Source organism: Choloepus didactylus, chromosome 13 (assembly GCF_015220235.1).
Source record: "Choloepus didactylus isolate mChoDid1 chromosome 13, mChoDid1.pri, whole genome shotgun sequence".
Taxonomy (NCBI): domain Eukaryota; kingdom Metazoa; phylum Chordata; class Mammalia; order Pilosa; family Megalonychidae; genus Choloepus; species Choloepus didactylus.
In genome coordinates this window covers 99,398,019-99,416,313 of record NC_051319.1, presented here as the reverse complement: position 1 = coordinate 99,416,313, position 18,295 = coordinate 99,398,019, and the positions used below count along the sequence as shown (strand labels likewise).

Below are 18,295 nucleotides of genomic sequence, written 5' to 3'. Positions count from 1 at the left end.
TGTCCCACAAAACATTTAAGAATGATGATACCTGTTTCTATTATGGTGACTGCTTTTGAGTTGATCACTGTGGGTTTGAGGCAATCACTGATAACGTAAATGAAGCCCTGTCAGTCCCCACTCTGCTTATTCAAACTCCTTCCCTTCCCCCTCCAATGGTTTGCTCTTACTTTTCCCTTCTTTGTTTTCAATGCTGGAGTGAGACCTGAAATAAAGAAAGGGCAGGGACTCTTAGGTGGCGTTATATGGGGCCGTACAGAGCTATCCCTTGTGCACAAGAAATCAACAAGCTGCTAGGTCTGTCTGGTGACTCAGGGAGACAGACAGCAGAGGCAAAGAAAGGGGATTTGCTAGCTGATAATAAAAACACCTGAGGCCTATCTTTGTGTTAGGTGGACTGCATATACCCTTTTAAAGGTCTTTTCCTCTTGAAGGTTTTATTTGCTATTCATACTGGAATGAAGGGCTGTGAAACACTTATCTCCTCAAGCTAAATTTCTCTAGGAAGAAAGATTCTGTAGCCTGGAAGGGTTAGGGAAAATAGAAGAGATATGCATGGAAAAGTATAAACAAGTAGACTAATATTTTTTGTTTCTACAGAAACTTGCAGAACAGGAAGGCAAAGAGAATTTTTATTCTTCCTTATCCTTTTCCTTCATCCAAGTTATATTTCAAAGTGAGGGCTTTCTGTTGTTTGAGCCACTTTAGGAGTGTGACCCCTGACTTAGACTCTGTAGTGATTTGTGTAGATGTTGAAATGGAAGAAGGGAATGGAGAGAAGACAAGAAGGAACATTAATTCTGGGTGCTGATTTTCCTGCTCTTACGTATTATAGAATGGATTCTACCCTTTGCAGAGCTCAGGATTAAGGCTACTGAGCTCATGCCCAAGTTACCAGTCTCACTCAGGAGCTTTTTTGGGTATTGACTGATCCTGTCTCCATCATGTTCCTGGAGGCACTTGTTTGACTAGAGAGGCCCAAGTTCTCTTTCAGCTTGTCTTGGGAAGTAAGACATGGGACTCACTTTAGGGATACAGAGTGAGACTGACTTGCTACCTCTGCAGATCCCAGGACATGGAAGGGAAATTGTCACCTTATGGAGTTAGAACAGAGAGTGTTAATAGGGAAGAATTAGAAGAAGTGTTAAATAGCTAAATGAAAGTATTTATTAGATACTGCATGTTGCCTCTGGTGCCTAAATAAGCTTTAGTTTCAAGAAGTTAGATGTCATTAACTATTGCTACCCTCCGTGTTTGTTTTTTAATGCATCTTAGTTATTTTCCTACTGTAAGTCCACAGTTTAATACTAGTTAAAACAGTAGGAAAAAATGCAGAATTGTTCTCTGAAAATAAGAAGTTACTTTGTATGGGGGAGCGGGGGTTGAGGGGAAGCTCATGTACAATAAAATTGGTTTTGAAGTAGTCTTTAACTTTCTAAAATTAAAACCACTCTGTCGTAGCCTAGTGTAAGCGGAATGGATCCGCCTTTTGGGGATGCCTTTCGAAGCCACTCCTTTTCAGAACAGACTCTGATGAGCACAGATCTCTTAGCAAACAGTTCAGATCCAGATTTCATGTATGAACTGGTAAGTAACATATTCGTGGATTATGCTTTAATTGATTTGGGGTAAAAGTTATGTGGTAAGGATTTTTTATTTATGTGTCTGAAAAGAAAAGGGAATGTGATTGTCATGTTTGATTCTTGGTAATTATAATTCTAGTAATTTTAGAATGTATGAACCCATTGAAAAAAAGGTTATCCAAATACCTGTAAGTTCAGTTTTTGATGAGAAGGGGAAGCTGTCTGATTTATGTGCCTGACTGCTAAAGGGCTTTCAGCTGTAATATTAAGGAATGATAACACTAACCAAGGGTAGAGAGTATGACATAGTCAAGGGTGTGACACAGAGAATGTCAGATAAAAATAGCAATTCCAAGCAATATCTGAATGTACTTATCACTTATTCTTTTTTTTTTTAACTTATCACTTATTCTTGAGGTAAATAGACACTTAAAATTCCTAAGGAAAACTTTTTTAAATGAATTTAATTATATGCAATTTAAGCAACACAAGTACATAGAAACTGGAGAAGTGGGTTTCACAAATCTATAAATTTATTAAAAATCATGGAATTGTACACTTAGTGTAAAGTATACTTAAGTACAGCTGTTAAACCACACAGACACACACAAGGAAAAAAAAAACAGACAAAACAAAACTGGAAACCCAAAAACTTCCTCATTTTCTTTCTGAGCCATCACCCTCCAGACCTTCTCCCAAAATGCAACTAACTACTGCTAACAGACTTTTTCCTGTTCATAAATAAATATGTGGATATACTTTTTAATGATACATTTATAGATATAATATTCTATAACTTGTTTTTTAAACTTAAAAATATATGGTGAGCCATCCCAAAGTAATTTGAGCAGAGAATAAAAATATATTTAAAGGGCCCCCCTGAGGAGCTGGGGGAAAATGAGGAAGTGTTGGACTTCCTCACCTGGATTGATGCTGATGTTGTGGCAAACATTAAGGACTGGTGATTTGATGTGCCAAGCCCTCTACTGTGGAACTTGCCCTTGTAAAGCTCATTACTGCAAAGGAGAGGCTAAACTTGCATATAATTGTGCCTAAGAGTCTCCCCCTGAGTGCCTCTTTGTTGCTCAGATGTGGCCTTCTCTCTCTCTTTAACTAAGCCACCTTGGCAGGTGAACTCACTGCCCTCCCCCCTCCATGGGACATAACTCCCAGGGCTGTAAATCTCCCTGGCAATGCAGGATATGACTCCCAGGGATGAATCTGGACCCAGCATCATGGGATTGAGAATATCTTCTTGACCAAAACGGGGATGCAAAATGAAATGAAATAAAGTTTCAGTGGCTGAAAGATTTCAAATGGAGTTGAGAGGTTACTCTGGTGGACATTCTTATGCACTATATAGATACTACACCTTTTAGGTTTAATGTATTGGAATAGCTAGAAGTAAATACCTGAAACTATCAAACTCCAACCCAGTAGTCTGGACTCTTGAAGATGATTGTATAACAGTGTAGCCTACAAGGGGTGGCAGTGTGATTGTGAAAACCTTGTGGATCACACTCCCTTTATCTAGTGTATGGATGGATGAGTAGAAAAATAGGGACAAAAACTAAATGAAAAATAGGGTGGGATGGGGGGATGCTTTGGTGTTCTTTTTTACTTTTATTTTTTATTCTTATTCTGATTCTTGCTTATGTGAGGGAAATGTTCAAAAATAGATTGGGTTGATGAATGCATAACTATATGATGGTACTGTGAACAGTTGATTATACACCATGGATGATTGTATGGTATGTGAATATATTTCAATAAAACTGAATTTAATTAAATATATATATATATATGGTGAGCACCTCTCCATGTTAGAACCTTAGAGCTCTATTGCCTTCTTTTTTTTTTTATATATTTTATTTTATTTTATTTTTTTAATCATCATTTTATTGAGATATATTCACATACCACGCAGTCATACAAAACAAATAGTACTTTCGATTGTTTACAGTACCATTACATAGTTGTACATTCATCACCTAAATCAATCCCTGACACCTTCATTAGCACACACACAAAAATAACAGGAATAATAATTAGAGTGAAAAAGAGCAATTGAAGTAAAAAAGAACACTGGGTACCTTTGTCTGTTTCTTTGCTTCCCCTATTTTTCTACTCATCCATCCATAAACTAGACAAAGTGGAGTGTGGTCCTTATGGCTTTCCCAATCCCATTGTCACCCCTCATAAGCTACATTTTTATACAACTATCTTCGAGATTCATGGGTTCTGGGTTGTAGTTTGATAGTTTCAGGTATCCACCACCAGCTACCCCAATTCTTTAGAACCTAAAAAGGGTTGTCTAAAGTGTGCGTAAGAGTGCCCTCCAGAGTGACCTCTCGGCTCGTTTTGGAATCTCTCTGCCACTGAAGCTTATTTCATTTCCTTTCACATCCCCCTTTTGGTCAAGAAGATGTTCTCCGTCCCATGCTGCCGGGTCTACATTCCTCCCCGGGAGTCATACTCTACGTTGCCAGGGAGATTCACTCCCCTGGGTGTCTGATCCCACGTAGAGGGGAAGGCAGTGATTTCACCTTTCAAGTTGGCTTAGCCAGAGAGAGAGGGCCACATCTGAGCAACAAAGAGGCATTCAGGAGGAGACTCTTAGGCACAAATATAGGGAGGCCTAGCCTCTCCTTTGCAGCAACTGTCTTCCCAAGGGTAAAACTTATGGTAGAGGGCTCAACCCATCAAACCACCAGTCCCCTATGTCTGTGGTCATGTTAGCAACCATGGAGGTGGGGTAGGCGAATACCCCTGCATTCTCCACAGGCTCCTCAAGGTGGCACTACATCTTTTTTTTTTTTCCTTGTTTTTCTTTCTTTCTTTTTTTTTTTTTTTAACTTTCCCTTCTTTTTTAAATCAACTGTATGAAAAAAAAAGTTAAAAAGAAAACAAACATACAATAAAAGAACATTTCAAAGAGACCATAACAAGGGAGTAAGAAAAAGACAACTAACCTAAGATAACTGCTTAACTTCCAACATGTTCCTACTTTACCCCAAGAAAGTTACATAATATAGCAACATTTCTGTGAACTTGTTCCTACTATATCCATCAGAATTTAACAGACCATAGTCATTTCTGGGCATCCCCAGAACGTTAAATAGCTTATCTGTTCTTCTTGGATTATTGTTCCCCCTTCCTTAATTGCTCTCTACTGCTAGTTCCCCTACATTCTACATTATAAACCATTTGTTTTACATTTTTCAAAGTTCACATTAGTGGTAGCATATAATATTTCTCTTTTTGTGCCTGGCTTATTTCGCTCAGCATTATGTCTTCAAGGTTCATCCATGTTGTCATATGTTTCACCAGATCGTTCCTTCTTACTGCCGCGTAGTATTCCATCGTGTGTATATACCACATTTTATTTATCCACTCATCTGTTGAAGGACATTTGGGTTGTTTCCATCTCTTGGCAATTGTGAATAATGCTGCTATGAACATTGGCGTGCAGGTATCTGTTCGTGTCACTGCTTTCCGATCTTCCGGGTATATACCGAGAAGTGCAATCGCTGGATCGAATGGTAGCTCTATATCTAGTTTTCTAAGGAACTGCCAGACTGACTTCCAGAGTGGCTGAACCATTATACAGTCCCACCAACAATGAATAAGAGTTCCAATTTCTCCACATCCCCTCCAGCATTTGTAGTTTCCTGTTTGTTTAATGGCAGCCATTCTAACCGGTGTTAGATGGTATCTCATTCTGGTTTTAATTTGCATCTCTCTAATAGCTAGTGAAGCTGAACATTTTTTCATGTGTTTCTTGGCCATTTGTATTTCCTCTTCAGAGAACTGTCTTTTCATATCTTTTGCCCATTTTATAATTGGGCTGTCTGTACTATTGTCATTGAGTTGTAGGATTTCTTTGTATATGCAAGATATCAGTCTTTTGTCAGATACATGGTTTCCAAAAATTTTTTCCCTTTGAGTTGGCTGCCTCTTTACCTTTTTGAGAAATTCCTTTGAGGTGCAGAAACTTCTAAGCTTGAGGAGTTCCCATTTATCTATTTTCTCTTTTGTTGCTTGTGCTTTGGGTGTAAAGTCTAGGAAGTGGCCGCCTAATACAAGGTCTTGAAGATGTTTTCCTACATTATCTTCTAGGAGTTTTATGGTACTTTCTTTTATATTGAGATCTTTGGTCCATTTTGAGTTAATTTTTGTGTAGGGGGTGAGGTAGGGGTCCTCTTTCATTCTTTTGGATATGGATATCCAACTCTCCCAGCCCCATTTGCTGAAAAGACCATTATGGCTCAGTTCGGTGACTTTGGGGGCCTTATCAAAGATCAGTCGGCCATAGATCTGAGGGTCTATCTCTGAATTCTCAATTCGATTCCATTGATCTATATGTCTATCTTTGTGCCAGTACCATGCTGTCTTGGCAACTGTGGCTTTATAATAAGCTTCAAAGTCAGGGAGTGTAAGTCCTACCACTTCGTTTTTCTTTTTTAGAGTGTCTTTAGCAATTCGAGGCATCTTCCCTTTCCAAATAAATTTGATAACTAGGTTTTCCAAGTCTGCAAAGTAGGTTGTTGGAATTTTGATTGGGATTGCATTGAATCTGTAGATGAGTTTGGGTAGAATTGACATCTTAATGACATTTAGCCTTCCTATCCATGAACATGGAATATTTTTCCATCTTTTAAGGTCCCCTTCTATTTCTTTTAGTAGAGTTATGTAGTTTTCTTTGTATAGGTCTTTTTTTTTTTTTTTTTTTTTTTTTTAATCATCATTTTATTGAGATATATTCACATACCACGCAGTCATACAAAACAAATTGTACTTTCGATTGTTTACAGTACCATTACATAGTTGTACATTCATCACCTAAATCAATCCCTGACACCTTCATTAGCACACACACAAAAATAACAAGAATAATAATTAGAGTGAAAAAGAGCAATTGAAGTAAAAAAGAACACTGGGTACCTTTGTCTGTTTGTTTCCTTCCCCTACTTTTCTACACATCCATCCATAAACTAGACAAAGTGGTGTTTGGTCCTTATGGCTTTCCCAATCCCATTGTCACCCCTCATAAGCTACATTTTTATACAACTGTCTTCGAGATTCATGGGTTCTGGGTTGTAGTTTGATAGTTTCAGGTATCCACCACCAGCTACCCCAATTCTTTAGAACCTAAAAAGGGTTGTCTAAAGTGTGCATTAGAGTGCCCACCAGAGTGACCTCTCGGCTCCTTTTGGAATCTCTCTGCCACTGAAGCTTATTTCATTTCCTTTCACATCCCCCTTTTGGTCAAGAAGATGTTCTCCGTCCCACGGTGCCAGGTCTACATTCCTCCCTGGGAGTCATATTCCACGTTGCCAGGGAGATTCACTTCCCTGGGTGTCTGATCCCACGTAGGGGGGAGGGCAGTGATTTCACCTTTCAAGTTGGCTTAGCCAGAGAGAGGGGGCCACATCTGAGCAGCAAAGAGGCATTCAGGAGGAGACTCTTAGGCACAAATATAGGGAGGCCTAGCCTCTCCTTTGCAGCAACCGTCTTCCCAAGGGTAAAACTTATGGTAGAGGGCTCAACCCATCAAACCACCAGTCCCCTATGTCTGTGGTCATGTTAGCAACCATGGAGGTGGGGTAGGCGAATACCCCTGCATTCTCCACAGGCTCCTCAAGGGGGCACTACATCTTTTTTTTTTTTTTTTTTTTTTTTTTTTTTTTAACTTTCCCTTCTTTTTTCAAATCACCTGTATGAAAAAAAAAGTTAAAAAGAAAACAAACATACAATAAAAGAGCATTTCAAAGAGACCATAGCAAGGGAGTAAGAAAAAGACAACTAACCTAAGATAACTGCTTAACTTCCAACATGTTCCTACTTTACCCCAAGAAAGTTACATAATATAGCAACATTTCAGTGAACTTGTTCCTACTACAACCATCAGAAATTAACAGACCATAGTCATTTCTGGGCATCCCCAGAACGTTAAATAGCTTATCTGTTCTTCCTGGATTATTGTTCCCCCTTCCTTAATTGCTCTCTACTGCTAGTTCCCCTACATTCTACATTATAAACCATTTGTTTTACATTTTTCAAAGTTCACATTAGTGGTAGCATATAATATTTCTCTTTTTGTGCCTGGCTTATTTCGCTCAGCATTATGTCTTCAAGGTTCATCCATGTTGTCATATGTTTCACCAGATCGTTCCTTCTTACTGCCGCGTAGTATTCCATCGTGTGTATATACCACATTTTATTTATCCACTCATCTGTTGAAGGACATTTGGGTTGTTTCCATCTCTTGGCAATTGTGAATAATGCTGCTATGAACATTGGCGTGCAGATATCTGTTCGTGTCACTGCTTTCCGATCTTCCGGGTATATACCGAGGAGTGCAATCGCTGGATCGAATGGTAGCTCTATATCTAGTTTTCTAAGGAACTGCCAGACTGACTTCCAGAGTGGCTGAACCATTATACAGTCCCACCAACAATGAATAAGAGTTCCAATTTCTCCACATCCCCTCCAGCATTTGTAGTTTCCTGTTTGTTTAATGGCAGCCATTCTAACCGGTGTTAGATGGTATCTCATTGTGGTCTTAATTTGCATCTCTCTAATAGCTAGTGAAGCTGAACATTTTTTCATGTGTTTCTTGGTCATTTGTATTTCCTCTTCAGAGAACTGTCTTTTCATATCTTTTGCCCATTTTATAATTGGGCTGTCTGTACTATTGTCATTGAGTTGTAGGATTTCTTTGTATATGCAAGATATCAGTCTTTTGTCAGATACATGGTTTCCAAAAATTTTTTCCCATTGAGTTGGCTGCCTCTTTACCTTTTTGAGAAATTCCTTTGAGGTGCAGAAACTTCTAAGCTTGAGGAGTTCCCATTTATCTATTTTCTCTTTTGTTGCTTGTGCTTTGGGTGTAAAGTCTAGGAAGTGGCCTCCTAATACAAGGTCTTGAAGATGTTTTCCTACATTATCTTCTAGGAGTTTTATGGTACTTTCTTTTATATTGAGATCTTTGGTCCATTTTGAGTTAATTTTTGTGTAGGGGGTGAGGTAGGGGTCCTCTTTCATTCTTTTGGATATGGATATCCAACTCTCCCAGCCCCATTTGTTGAAAAGACCATTATGGCTCAGTTCGGTGACTTTGGGGGCCTTATCAAAGATCAGTCGGCCATAGATCTGAGGGTCTATCTCTGAATTCTCAATTCGATTCCATTGATCTATATGTCTATCTTTGTGCCAGTACCATGCTGTCTTGGCAACTGTGGCTTTATAATAAGCTTCAAAGTCAGGGAGTGTAAGTCCTCCCACTTCGTTTTTCTTTTTTAGAGTGTCTTTAGCAATTCGAGGCATCTTCCCTTTCCAAATAAATTTGATAACTAGCTTTTCCAAGTCTGCAAAGTAGGTTGTTGGAATTTTGATTGGGATTGCATTGAATCTGTAGATGAGTTTGGGTAGAATTGACATCTTAATGACATTTAGCCTTCCTATCCATGAACATGGAATATTTTTCCATCTTTTAAGGTCCCCTTCTATTTCTTTTAGTAGAGTTATGTAGTTTTCTTTGTATAGGTCTTTTACATCTTTGGTTAAGTTGATTCCTAGGTACTTGATTTTTTTAGTTGCTATTGAAAATGGTATCTTTTCTTGAGTGTCTCTTCAGTTTGTTCATTTCTAGCATATAGAAACATTACTGACTTATGTGCATTAATCTTGTATCCCGCTACTTTGCTAAATTTGTTTATTAGCTCTAGTAGGTGTATCGTTGATTTCTCAGGGTTTTCTAGATATAAGATCATATCATCTGCAAACAATGACAGTTTTACTTCTTCTTTTCCAATTTGGATGCCTTTTATTTCTTTGTCTTGCCGGATTGCCCTGGCTAGCACTTCCAGCACAATGTTGAATAACAGTGGTGACAGCGGGCATCCTTGTCTTGTTCCTGATCTTAGAGGGAAGGCTTTCAGTCTCTCACCATTGAGTACTATGCTGGCTGTGGGTTTTTCATATATGCTCTTTATCATGTTGAGGAAGTTTCCTTCAATTCCTACCTTTTGAAGTGTTTTTATCAAAAAGGGATGTTGGATTTTGTCAAATGCTTTTTCAGCATCTATTGAGATGATCAATTGATTTTTCCCTTTTGACTTGTTAATGTGTTGTAATACATTGATTGATTTTCTTATGTTGAACCATCCTTGCATGCCTGGAATGAACCCCACTTGGTCATGGTGTATGATTTTTTAATGTGTCTTTGGATTCGATTTGCAAGTATTTTGTTGAGGATTTTTGCATCTATATTCATTAGGGAGATTGGCCGGTAGTTTTCCTTTTTTGTAGCATCTTTGCCTGGTTTTGGTATTAGATTGATGTTAGCTTCATAAAATGAGTTAGGTAGTGTTCCATTTTTTTCAATGTTTTGAAAGAGTTTGAGTAAGATTGGTGTCAGTTCTTTCTGGAAAGTTTGGTAGAATTCCCCTGTGAAGCCATCTGGCCCTGGGCATTTATTTGTGGGAAGATTTTTGATGACTGATTGGATCTCTTTGCTTGTGATGGGTTGGTTGAGGTCTTCTATTTCTTCTCTGGTCAGTCTAGGTTGTTCATATGTTTCCAGGAAATTGTCCATTTCTTCTACATTGTCCAGTTTGTTGCTATACAGTTGTTCATAGTATCCTCTTATAATTTTTTTAATTTCTTCAGGATCTGCAGTTATGTCACCTTTTTCATTCATTATTTTGTTTATATGGGTCTTCTCTCTTTTTGATTTTGTCAGTCTAGCTAGGGGCTTGTCAATCTTGTTGATCTTCTCAAAGAACCAATTTTTGGTGATATTTATCCTCTCTATTGTTTTTTTGTTCTCTATGTCATTTATTTCTGCTTTAATCCTTGTTATTTCTTTTCTTCTACTTGGTTTAGGATTGGTTTGCTGTTCATTTTCTAGCTTCTTCAGTTGATCCATTAGTTCTTTGATTTTGGCTCTTTCTTCCTTTTTAATATATGCGTTTAGTGCTATAAATTTCCCCCTTAGCACTGCTTTTGCTGCATCCCATAGATTTTGGTATGTTGTGTTCTCATTTTCATTCGTCTCTATATATTTAGCAATTTCTCTTGCCATTTCTTCTTTAACCCACTGATTGTTTAGGAGTGTGTTGTTTAACCTCCAGGTATTTGTGAATTTTCTAAGTCTCTGATGGTTATTGACTTCTAATTGTATTCCATTGTGGTCAGAGAATGTGCTTTGAATAATTTCAATCTTTTTAAATTTATTGAGGCTTGTTTTATGTCCCAGCATATGATCTATTCTGGAGAAAGTTCCGTGAGCACTAGAAAAGTATGTGTATCCTGGTGATTTGGGATGTAATATCCTGTATATGTCTGTTAAATCTAATTCATTTATCAGATTGTTTAGGTTTTCAATTTCCTTATTGGTCTTCTGTCTGGTTGATCTATCTATAGGAGAGAGTGATGTGTTGAAGTCTCCGACAATTATTGTGGAAACATCAATTGCTTCCTTTAGTTTTGCCAGTGTTTCTCTCATGTATTTTGTGGCACCTTGATTGGGTGCATAGACATTTACGATTGTTATTTCTTCTTGCTGAATTGCCCCTTTTATTAGTATGTAGTGGCCTTCTTTGTCTCTCAAAACATCCCTGCATTTGAAGTCTATTTTATCTGAGATTAATATTGCTACACCTGCTTTCTTTTGGCTGTAGCTTGCATGAAATATTTTTTTCCATCCTTTCACTTTCAGTTTCTTTGTGTCCCTGTGTCTAAGATGAGTCTCTTGTATGCAACATATTGATGGTTCATTTTTTTGATCCATTCTGAGAATCTATATCTTTTAATTGGGGAGTTTAATCCATTTACATTCAACGTTATAACCGTGAAGGCATTTCTTGAATCGGCCATCTTATCCTTTGGTTTATGTTTGCCATATTTTTCCCTCTCTCTATTAATATCCTTTATTGTACCCATACCGAATCTCTTTAGTACTGAACCTTTCTCCAAGTCTCTCTGTCCTGTCTTTGTTTCTCTGTCTGTAGGGCTCCCTTTAGTATCTCCAGTAGGGCAGGTCTCTTGTTAGCAAATTCTCTCAGCATTTGTTTGTCTGTGAAAAATTTAAGCTCTCCCTCAAATTTGAAGGAGAGCTTTGCTGGATAAAGTATTCTTGGCTGGAAATTTTTCTCACTCAGAATTTTAAATATATCGTGCCACTGCCTTCTTGCCTCCATGGTGGCTGCTGAGTAGTCACTACTTAGTCTTATGCTGTTTCCTTTGTATGTGGTGAATTGCTTTTCTCTTGCTGCTTTCAGAACTTGCTCCTTCTCTTCTGTGTTTGACAGTGTGATCAGTATATGTCTCGGAGTGGGTTTATTTGGATTTATTCTATTTGGAGTTCGCTGAGCATTTATGATTTGTGTATTTATGTTGTTTAGAAGATTTGGGAAGTTTTCCCCAACAATTTGTTTGAATACTCTTCCTAGACCTTTACCCTTTTCTTCCCCTTCTGGGACACCAATGAGTCTTATATTTGGACGTTTCATATTATCTATCATATCCCTGAGGTCCATTTCAATTTTTTCAATTTTTTTCCCCATTCTTTCTTTTATGCTTTCATTTTCCATTCTGTCATCTTCCAGGTCACTGATTCGTTGTTCAACTTCCTCTAGTCTTGTACTATGAGTGTCCAGAGTCTTTTTAATTTGGTCAACAGTTTCTTTAATTTCCATAAGATCATCCATTTTTTTATTTAGTCTTGCAATGTCTTCTTTATGCTCTTCTAGAGTCTTCTTGATTTCCTTTATATCCCGTACTATGGTCTCATTGTTCATCTTTAGTTCTTTGAGTAGCTGCTCTAGGTGCTGTGTCTCTTCTGGTCTTTTGATTTGGGTGCTTGGGCTTGGGTTATCCATATCGTCTGGTTTTTTCATATGCTTTATAATTTTCTGTTGTTTTTGGCCTCGTGGCATTTGCTGAACTTGATAGGGTTCTTTTAGGGTTTGTAGACCAATTGAAGTCCTTATCTCTAATTTATCAGATCTACAGCTTCGTGGAGTACACTTTCTCTAACTAACCAGCAGGTGGCGTCCACGAGCCACCTGTTCTCCACAAGCCAGTTCTCCGCTGCTTAGCCTTTTTGGTGAGTGGGGGGAGTGAGTCTTGTGGGGCCCAATTGGTGTACCAAGCTTGCGTGTGTAGTTGGTGTTGCCTGCCCTGTATGTGGGGCGTGTTTCTGGGCAGTCGGGGAGGGGGGGTGGCCCTAACAATCAAATCTCCCTGGTGATCCTAGAGTTTTAAAGCTGCTGCAATAGTCTAATCCTTCAGTTCAGTCCTGCCACAGTTTGTCTCTGCCACTGACCCACAAGTCCTTGGTATTGGCGTATGGCTCCTGAGACTTGCAAGTGGGCCCCTCTTCCAGGCTGTGCACCCCGGGTCCTCTGTTGAGGGATGCCTGTGCTATGTCACAGGTGAGTGCCGTCCCCGCAGGGCAGTTCTGGGCTGCTGGGCTGTGTAGGGAGGCTCCCAGTCTGCTCAAATGATGGCTGAATGGGGCTTTGTTAATTCACACTGCTTCACCTTCCCAACTCTGGGACAATCAGCTGAGGTTGCAGGGAAGGCTGATGTCCACGCCCAGTTTTGTGGTGTGTGCCTGTTATTTGAAGCACTTCTGTCACAGTGGGTTGTCTGGGGCAGCTCTGGGCTATGGGGCTGGCGATGGGCAGGAGTGTTTCCTGTCCACCAGGATGGTGGCTGTGAGCGGACACCCTCCTTTTCTTGGGAAGTTGTGGTGTTTAGTGAATTTTCTCAGCCACTGGATTATTGCCTTTTGTCTCAGAGCTCTCTTCGTTCTGCTCTTGACTTGACGTGCCCAAATTGAAAGTCTTTGAAGCTTTCTGTATTGGGCTTCTTAGAGTAATTGTTTTAGAAAAAGAAAAAAGGATTAAAAAAAAAAAAGGACCCTCCTCAGAGATCTAATGGGTTATTGAAATGCTAATAAACAAAGCAACCAGGGCCATTAAGGAAAGGTCCACAGGGCAGAGAGATCAGCTTTTCTTCGGGATTTGCATATGCGCCTCAAGGCCTGAGCTCCGCCCTTCCCCTTTCTGTGTTCACCAGAACTCCAAAAATCCTCTGCTTTTATTTTGGAGTTTTTCGTGTTGTTTTTTTTTTTCTATGCCTGTCTCCTCTTTGCTGGGCTGGCTGATCTCAGATTTTCTGGTGTCTGGTCTCAGTCTATCTGTGGTTGGAGTTTGGATCAGTAGAATGAGTTTCTGATAAGGGCTGCCACTGCAGTTCTCCCTTCTCCTTCCCGGAGCTGACAGCCCCTCCTCCCACGGGACTGAGCCTGGCAGGGAGGGGCGCGGGTCCCCTGGCCGCAAAAACTTACAGATTTCGCTGATCTCAGCAGTTCAGCATTTTCATGAGTGTTGTATGAAGTATGCCCAAAGACTGATTGCTTTGTGGTGTCCAGTCCACGCAGTTCCTGGCTTTCTACCTACTTTCCTGGAGGAGTAACTAAAACATACAGCTCACCAGTCTGCCATCTTGCCCCGCCTCTCTATTGCCTTCTTTTTAATGTCCACATACTCTTACTGGCATTTAAAAACCACATCTCTAAAGTGTGTGAGGAGTATTTCACTCCTCATGCCCAAGAGTGGATATAAGATCTTGCAAAAGATCTTATGCTTTTGTGGCTGAATTCCAGCTCTCTTTGGATTGCTCTTTGCCTCTATATTTAAGTTCCTGCTTAAGAAGACAGATTCTTCTATTATGAAGGTAAGGTCTTCATTATTTCTTTGTAAGTCAAGCTTGTTTCTAAGGAGATTCCCCAAATCCTTCTAAGTCAAGGATCAGGAAATAGTAAACTTTTTCCAGGAAGAGTGTTTGTAGTAAAACTCAAGCACCCTTGATATTTGAACCATACCTGAATGTTGAAGAGGGATGACTCTTAAAAGTATAGTATCAAGAGTTTCTCAAAGGACATATTTTCCTCTTTTTTTTCTTGCCCAAGGAAATGATGGCATTATATGGAATGATAAAATGTCATGTAAGTAGCCTTTATCTTAAAATAGACCAGAGGTCAAGTACTGATTTATCAGTTTGATATATGTAAGTGAGGATGGAGGTAAAGATTTCCATCCTAAAATATGGTGTCTGATTTTTTTTCTTAACTTTTCTCAGGATAGAGAAATGAACTACCAGCAGAATCCTAGAGACAACTTTCTTTCTTTGGAGGACTGCAAAGACATTGAAAATCTGGAGTCTTTTACAGATGTCCTGGATAATGAGGGTGCTTTAACCTCAAACTGGGAACAGTGGGATACATACTGTGAAGACTTAACAAAGTACACCAAACTAACCAGCTGTGACATCTGGGGAACAAAAGAAGTGGATTACTTGGGTCTCGATGATTTCTCTAGCCCTTACCAAGATGAAGAGGTCATAAGTAAAACTCCAACTTTGGCCCAACTTAATAGTGAGGACTCTCAGTCTGTTTCTGATTCCCTTTATTACCCTGATTCACTTTTCAGTGTCAAACAGAATCCCTTGTCCTCTTCATTCCCTGGTAAAAAGATCACAAGCAGAGCAGCTGCCCCTGTGTGTTCTTCTAAGACTCTTCAGGCTGAGGTCCCTTTGTCAGACTGTGTCCAAAAAGCAAGTAAACCCACTTCAAGCACACAAATCATGGTGAAGACCAACCTGTATCATAATGAAAAGGTGAACTTTCATGTTGAATGTAAAGACTATGTAAAAAAGGCAAAGGTAAAGATCAACCCATTGCAGCAGAACCGACCCTTGTTGAGCCAGGTTCACACAGATGCAGCAAAGGAGAACACCTGCTACTGTGGTGCAGTAGCAAAAAGACAAGAGAAAAAAGGGATGGAGCCTCTTCAGGGTCATGCCACTCCTGCTTTGCCTTTTAAAGAAACACAGGAACTGTTACTCAGTCCCCTTCCCCAGGAGGGTCCTGGGTCAATTGCAGCAGGAGAGAGTAGCAGCCTTTCTGCCAGCGCATCGGTCTCAGATTCATCCCAGAAAAAAGAAGAGCACAACTATTCTCTTTTTGTCTCTGACAACTTGGGTGAACAGCCAACCAAATGCAGCCCAGAGGAGGATGAGGAGGATGAGGAGGATGCTGATGATGAGGACCATGATGAAGGGTTTGGCAGCGAGCATGAACTGTCTGAAAACGAGGAAGAGGAAGAGGAGGAAGAAGATTACGAAGATGACAAGGATGATGATATTAGTGACACTTTCTCTGAACCAGGTATTGTAATACTTGGAAGCTTGCCAAGCTGACATTTCTATTAATATTTTGAAATAGAAAGCCTTGCTTTGGGATGATTTCTTTATTTTAGTTTGGGGAGTAGATGACTTGTATCTTGGCTTGAATATTTAATGGCTTTTTTTCTATTCAAACAGGCCTAAAATAATAACTTTTACTTATATAATGGCCTAGATGCTGATTCCTTTGAGGACTTATTCTTAATTTATCTTGCTTTAAGCTATCTGATTTGTCATTCTCTTGACCAGCTGCGCAAAGATGTCAAGAATTTATTGGTTTAAAAATGTTCTTATTTATGCCTGTGTTCCTCTATTATAGTTGAGAAAAGCTAGGAGTACCTAGAATGATGAAATAAGTGATGATGGTTTATATTACTCATGCCTACAACCAACGTCGCCTACTTAATGAATAATGTAAAGGAGAACTTTTTCTTTGTTTCTGCTGCATCTTTCATTTGCACAGTATTTTCCCATTCAAGGAAAGTACATGCTATAATTTAATGAGCATGAAGGAGACTCTTCTTTATTTATATATAGCACGCATAAATAAAAGGGAGAAAGAAAATGAAACCTGAAACCTGATTCACTTCAGTATCTGCATGCTTCGGCTATTGCTACTGTCGGCTCATGCAGTTTCTTTATGAAAATGGTATTGCTAAGTGGCACACAGTTTTAAAAATGCACGAAGAAGTAAAGGCTATCAAATTTAAGCAGAATTCAGGCACTGTAAACATTACTACTTAATTTCCTGAAAGGTTTTTAAGGAGATATTGGAGCCAGTGAACCACTGTTACTGCTGAAAGACTTTATCCTTTCGGTGAAATATTTCTGTTACATAAATGCTTAGACTTAAGTATGTGACACAACTAAGTTGTTTGATCTGGATGGGGTTTCAAGTAAGCCAAAGAGAAATTTAAGTTTTTCTTTAGAACTCTGTATTGTCTAAATAGAACAATTGCCTTTTCCACTTAACAGCAGGAAAAATTTCTATCAGTAAATTAATAAAACCTGCTTTTATTTGAGATGTTTTCCAGGAAAGTTGTCATTGTAGCTAGTAGGAAGTTATGTGGCAATTTCCCATTGGAAGATCATAGGGCTGTCCTTAAGTGGTGTTTAGTCTGACAAATCAGCCTTATTGCTTTGAGACCCATGTTTAGGATTAGGATAGGAGGGTAGGGGACAGGTGAGACAAAAAGGGGGTAGCTAATAATTAGGGGCATGGAAAATGTGGGAAGGGAAATGCCTTTAACAACAGCTGGTGCTTAAAGGAGTATATAAACCAGAGGGAGTCAGTAAATCCTACCATCCCCACGGCGAGCCAGAACTATACTATCTGTCCCACTTTTGGTTTTATTTTTGCTTTTCTTTGACTTTTAACTCCACTTTATTTTTATCCTTGATCTTTTGACTTGGTTTCACCTAGATAAATTTGTTGAGATATAAGTAAATCCATGAAGAGTGTTCATGTGGTAAATTTGCCCCCATTTCTATTTTCTCAGCCCTCTGAACCTTACTAGGGAGAGGGAGGTAGTGTTGGGGTGGGTGTTGTCCCGTCATGCCACATTCTCTTGCTTTTCTCTCATAGAATCCTCTTCTGTGAGCTTGTTGGTTGGTCTTAAATAACCAGCCAGTGGCTTTATAAGAGATACACATTAGCTAGCACCCGGCACGTTCAAGTTCTCCTCTTGGCAAATGTTAATGAACGACATACTTAAACCACAAAATCAACATGATTTTGTAGTATTATTTGAGCCTTATTCACATCTGCTAATGAAAATTTCTCTTCCTCTTGGAAGAATGAGCTAAAACAAGCAACTTCAGACAAAAGTAAATTATCGGTTAGAGGCAGGAAGAAATTCTTTGAAGCAGAAAAGTGGAGATAGTTGTATTTTCTTCAGTGTGCTAGTTTTAGGGTGAGTTGATTGGTTTAATTTGTAATGGACAGTGTACAAAGGCCCTTTTGTGGCAACTAGCTCCCTTGATGCTGTTTTTTGGCAGATGGCTACAACAGTGCCTGAGTCTACAAAGTTCCAGGAAAGGTGTAAAATGGAGTTTCAGTCCCTATTCTGGACTGGCTCCCAGGTTTTAATAGAGCCCATTCTGTGGACGGGATACAGCAGTTTGGAGTCATGGAATTACATGGTTCTAGGGCTAAGAATTTGGCCCCTAGAGTTAAATTTGTAATCCCCACTAAACATTTTCACAGTTGACTTTAACAACTTAATAGCAGTAGTCTGCGTTAACCAAAGATGTATGATTGAGATTTTAGGCAGTGGGGATGGCCTTTTTGGACTTATTTTTGATAATCGTGTCAGGAAGGAATGAGCTAGATTAGCATGGTGATCTATCAGACAAAAAGAAAAGGAAAAGGGCTCCATGGGAAATGTTTCATTAAACAAAATTAATTACTGATTTGTTAAACATTTTTGAGTGCCTACTTTTGTGTCAGGCAC

General features: G+C 39.2%; 1 protein-coding gene across 4 annotated transcripts in view; it reads left to right on the top strand.

The window, feature by feature from the left end:
- CREBRF (CREB3 regulatory factor) overlaps positions 1 to 18,295 on the top strand; it is a 73,666-nt gene that overhangs the window by 23,125 nt on the left and 32,246 nt on the right. For all 4 annotated transcript variants that reach the window (XM_037801066.1, XM_037801065.1, XM_037801063.1 and 1 more), the window contains exons 3-4: positions 1,462 to 1,587; positions 14,739 to 15,825. In XM_037801066.1, coding sequence (XP_037656994.1) covers positions 1,462 to 1,587; positions 14,739 to 15,825 — 1,213 coding nt within the window. The remainder of the gene's footprint in view (positions 1 to 1,461; positions 1,588 to 14,738; positions 15,826 to 18,295) is intronic.